At 53.3% G+C, this 4,600-nt stretch overlaps 2 protein-coding genes across 2 annotated transcripts; both read left to right on the top strand.

Annotated features, from left to right (window-relative positions):
- Window positions 1-1,233: 1,233 nt before the first annotated feature.
- Window positions 1,234-3,340, top strand: LOC149374090 (uncharacterized). Its single transcript, XM_089595003.1, has 4 exons — window positions 1,234-1,425; window positions 1,513-1,747; window positions 1,847-2,762; window positions 2,827-3,340. The coding sequence occupies exons 1-4, from the start codon at window positions 1,234-1,236 to the stop codon at window positions 3,338-3,340; spliced, it is 1,857 nt and encodes a 618-aa protein (XP_089451129.1).
- Window positions 3,341-3,397: 57 nt separating this feature from the next.
- LOC149374089 (uncharacterized) lies at window positions 3,398-4,354 on the top strand. The gene has a single exon (XM_089595002.1). It carries the CDS (start codon window positions 3,398-3,400, stop codon window positions 4,352-4,354), a length of 957 nt encoding a protein of 318 aa, XP_089451128.1.
- The last annotated feature ends 246 nt before the right edge of the window (window positions 4,355-4,600 follow it).

The raw sequence follows: 4,600 nt of genomic DNA, 5'->3' as shown, positions 1-4,600 counted from the left end.
AGATCGACTGCTGCGACTTCCAGGGGCGATCCGAAGTCAAGCCCGTTTGCTCGTCCAACCCGCGTAGTGGCCGCGACTACAGCTGGCTCAGCGCTGTGCTGCGTGCAAGGAACCTCACTACGTCGGGCGCTGCACCACCTTTAAACCAAATGATCGGCATGGATTAGCCACCAAAAATCGATTGTGCTACAACTGTTTGCGAGAGGGCCACTCTGTGGGCAACTGCCCTTCTCCGATGTCATGTCACGCCTGCGGGGCACAACATTACACGTCCCTTCATGATGCCTCCGGAAAGCGAACAAACTCATCCACCGATTTCAATAGGCCTCTGAAATTCCCTAAGCTGGACACACAACCCAGCGAGGGTCTCTTGAATGGCTCCGAGTCATTCTGACTAAGCCTTCTACCAACGGCAATCATCAGCGTGGGTGGTAGTGCTGGACGTTCCGGAAGAGCTCGAGCATTTCTCGATCCTTGTTCAGAGTCGACTCTTACCACCTTACGACTAGCTCAAAAGTACGGTGACGGCTTAAGGAACTCTTCGATCGGGGTTGTTGGAATCTCGGGCGTAGTCATGAGCTCCTCATTGGCGTGCACGAAGCTAAGCCTTTCTGATGGGCAAAAGGTCTTTCAAGTTAACGCCCACGTGCTGCAGCATATTGGTCTGATTACTCTCTCCAGAAAGCTCAACTTCAATGCCGACGCGTTGTTCCATGGACTCAAACTGGCCGACCCAGACTTTTCGTCACCCAGACCAGTCGACTTGGTCCTTGGGGCAGACGTGTATGGCCAAATTCTTCGTTCCAGCCTCGTCAGCCGAGGGAGCTTCATCGCTCAACGAACGATATTTGGTTGGACGATCATCGGAGCTCAAGGTGATCCCCCGGCTCCTACCACATCAAGCCTAGCAATGCTGCAGGACACGGGACTCTGGAGTGAGTGCCTCGTGGGACTAATGCAGCGGTATTGGGTGGTCGAAGAAATACCAAGTGTAGTTCGAGTCTCTCTGGCTGATGCCAAGTGTGAAGCCTGTTACGCTCAGCACCACTCTAGAGACAGCAGTGGCAGATATGTCGTCCCTCTTCCTGTCAAAGAACACTACATCGATCTACTCAGAGACGGCTTGAACCAGGCTAGAGCAGCCTTACACGCTGCACAGAGGAGAATAAAATGGATCTTGACCTTCAAGAGCACTACGTGGCATTTATGAGCGAATACATCCGATTAGGCCACATGCGTCCAGTGTCGGAGCAGGAGATGGAGAACTGCCCTCAGAGGGTTAACTATATACCTCATCACGCCATCTGGCAGCGCAGTGACGGCGGGCGGCGCCTTCGCATTGTTTTCAACGCCTCGAGCCCCACCTCAACGGGATACAGTCTGATCGATGCTCTCTATCCAGGGCCCAAATTACAAAATGACATTGTCAGTGTCCTCACTCGGTGGAGACTTTACCGAGTAGCCTTCTGTGCAGACATCAACATGATGTTCCGTCAGATACAAATCTGAAAGGAGGACGTGCATTTACAACGAGTCATCTGGAGTCAAGGTGAAAATGAGCCGGAGACTCACTACGTCTTGCTTACAGTCACCTACGGAGAGGCTAGCGCACCTTATTTAGCGTTGAAGACTCTAACGCAACTGTGCGAGGACGAAAGAGCTGCCTTTCCTGAAGCAGTTGACGCTGTCCACCGAAATCTTTATGTCGACGACTTCTTGATCGGTGCAGACGACGAGGACACGGCCAGCAAGCGCAGAGATCAACTGATTTAACTTCTGAAGGCGGGCGGCTTCGTACTCAAGAAGTGGGTCTCAAACACGCCATTTTTCTTGCACGATTTGAAAGTCGAAGATTTGCTGCGACCGAGTTGGCTTCACTTCACCACGGATGGTCCAGTGAATAAGTTGGGAATTGCTTGGGATCCGAGTGCTGATTGCTTTCAGTTTTCCCCCCCTGCATTCAACAAGAGCGATACACTGACAAAGCGTCGTGTCCTGGCTGAAGCGGCTCGGCTTTTTAACCCTGCTGGCTGGCTGTCACCCATTATTGTCGTGGCCAAAATGCTTTTTCAAGACCTTTGGAGGGCGAAGCTAACATGGGATGAGCCACTGCTGGCATCTTACGCTAAGCGATGGGAGTCATTTCGCTCCAAGCTGTCTGACGTCTCCTTACTCACCCTTACTCGATGGCTTCAATCGTCCCCGGCCAGTTCGATCCAACTACACGCCTTTGCTGACGCCAGCAGAAGAGCCTTGGCGACGGTGGTCTACATCAGAGTTGAGCAGGAATCTGGCACGGTAAATGTGTGTCTCATCGGCGCGAAGACAAAGCTTTCTCCGATCAAAAGTCTCGTTCCACCAAAGCGACAGAATACACGGATGACTATTCCCCGATTAGAGCTAAGAGCTGCTCTTCCTGCTGCTCGCCTACTCAGACTCGTGGATGCGAGCTTGACGATCTTGGATTGCACGTATTACCTTTGGAGTGACTCGAGCACGGTACTCAGCTGGCTACACACCAGCGAGCCTGTTGGGAACGATCTTGTCTACAATTATGTCCATCACATTCAGGAACTCACAGCTCACGGTACCTGGCGCTACGTTTCCTCCAGCGACAACCCGGCTGACATCACTACCAACGACTCTTGGTGCGGAACCTTCGACTCTTCAACACAACACCCTCTGGTGGACCGGCCCGTCTTGGCTAACAGGCCCACCTTCTACGTGGCCCTCAACCTTACAGTAGCCGCCTTCTCCGACCGGTCACTACGACGGAGATCGACACACCATCGCGTAAACCACCTGCCTGACCATCTTGCAAGGAAGCCGCGATTTCATGGACGACTTTACTAATTTGCTGCGCATGCTCCGAGTGCTCGTCAGATGCCGACGGTTCATCTTGATACTAAGGACTCGTATCGAGTGTAAGAAACTCATGACTGGTATCAGAATACCCGATTTCATGAAATTTGAATCTCCAATCACGGTCGCAGAACTCCAGCACAGTTTTCTATGCTGCGCTAAACTCGGTCAAGTTCGTTACTTTGCTGCCGACATCAAGACCTTGAAAAATTCTCTTCCTGTCAAGATCTCGAGCCCCCTCAGCCGGCTAAGCGCCTTCTTGAACGATAAAGGCATACGACGAGTCGGCGGCCGTCTTCGTCACTCGCCACTTGCTTATGAAGAGAAACACCCACTAGTCCTGGATGCCAGATGTCCTTTGTCGAGGCTAGTGATAGACTGGGCACATCAGCCAGCCTTGCACGGCGGCTTCCGCTCAACGTACTCGCACGTCATGCGACGGGCTTGGATCGTTGAAGGAGCAGTGGAGATAAAGTGACGAGTTCATCAGTGCGTTGTATGCTCGAAAGCACCAGCTCGACCCCTTCACCAATTCATGGCTCCCTTGCCAACAGCTCGCGTGACGCCCGCTCGGCCCTTCAGCCAAACTGGAGTAGACTACGCGGGACCTTTCTCCATTCTCCGATCCAAGGGTCGAGGTGCCAAGTCGGTCAAGGGATACGTCACTGTTTTTGTCTGCATGTGGTCAAAGGCCCTACACCTTAAGCCTGTTGGAGACCTTACAACAGCGAGTTTCCTCGGTGCACTCACTCGCTTCATAGGCCACAGAGGAAAACCGAAAGAAATCTGGAGCGACAACGCAACGAACTTCCACGGGGCAGATCACGAACTTAAGCAGCTGATGGCTGGGGCCAACCACGACTGGGATTCAGTGGCTGAGAGTCTGGCCAACGAAGGAATCGACTGGCATTTCATTCCGCCATCCGCCCCACACTTTGGAGGCTTGTGGGAAGCTGGGGTTAAATCGATGAAAACTCATCTCCGTCGAGTGGTTGGAACTAGGCACCTCACTTTCAAGGAGTTTTCAACCCTGCTTGCAGAGATTGAAATGATTCTCAACTGTTGCCCTCTGGGCCCGTTATCTGGAGATATGGAGGACTTAGACATGCTCACGCCAGCTCATTTTCTAATCGGAGGACCCCTTACTTCTCTGCCTGCCACCAACACTTCTGAAAATCTAGACCGCCTGACCCATTGGACCCTTGTGCAAGGCATGTGCGACGCGCTGTGGGGCCGCTGGACCCTCGAGTATCTCAACACCTTGCAACAACGGACGAAATGGTCCTGGCCCCGTCCCAATCTTGCCGTTAGAGACGTAGTCCTCGTTGTGGATTCAACGCTTTTGAACTCTCTCGGGAAGTGGCCACTGGGCCGAATCGTCGACGTCAAACCGGGACCAGATGGGTCCATCCGCATCGTTCGGGTTAGAACTCCCTTGGGAGAGTACGTACGTCCGTCCTATCACCAAGATTACCCGGCTTCCCATCATTGAGCGTGCTGATCACGCAACAGACAATCCTGGTCCGACAGGCACCGCGCTCACGGCGGGCGGCCAGGCTCAAAATGGCCACAAATGAACCACGTGCAATCGTTCCTGGAACGAGGCGGGCGGTATGTTTGGTTTTCCCGTGACACACGCCCACGCCAGTGCCACCATCGCAGCGACGGAGCCTGTCGAGACTGTGGAAAGTGAGGGGAGAGCTCCGCAAGAAGCACGGAGAGAGCCAACAGCGTGTCA

This window comes from Copidosoma floridanum, unplaced genomic scaffold, assembly GCF_036245765.1.
Source record: "Copidosoma floridanum isolate Cflo_tuat_1 unplaced genomic scaffold, Cflo_Japanese_pri ptg000022l, whole genome shotgun sequence".
NCBI lineage: Eukaryota > Metazoa > Arthropoda > Insecta > Hymenoptera > Encyrtidae > Copidosoma > Copidosoma floridanum.
This window is presented reverse-complemented; position numbering and strand designations above follow the sequence as displayed.

Bases quoted from the DNA above. Each gene is read 5' to 3' on its own strand.
- LOC149374089 (XM_089595002.1), top strand. From the start codon at position 3,398: ATGGCTCCCTTGCCAACAGCTCGCGTGACGCCCGCTCGGCCCTTCAGC.
- LOC149374090 (XM_089595003.1), top strand. From the start codon at position 1,234: ATGCGTCCAGTGTCGGAGCAGGAGATGGAGAACTGCCCTCAGAGGGTT. The intron at 1,748-1,846 runs GCAAGCGCAGAG...ACGATTTGAAAG, and splicing joins AGACGACGAGGACACGGCCA to TCGAAGATTTGCTGCGACCG. The intron at 2,763-2,826 runs GTCACTACGACG...CTTGCAAGGAAG, and splicing joins GTAGCCGCCTTCTCCGACCG to CCGCGATTTCATGGACGACT.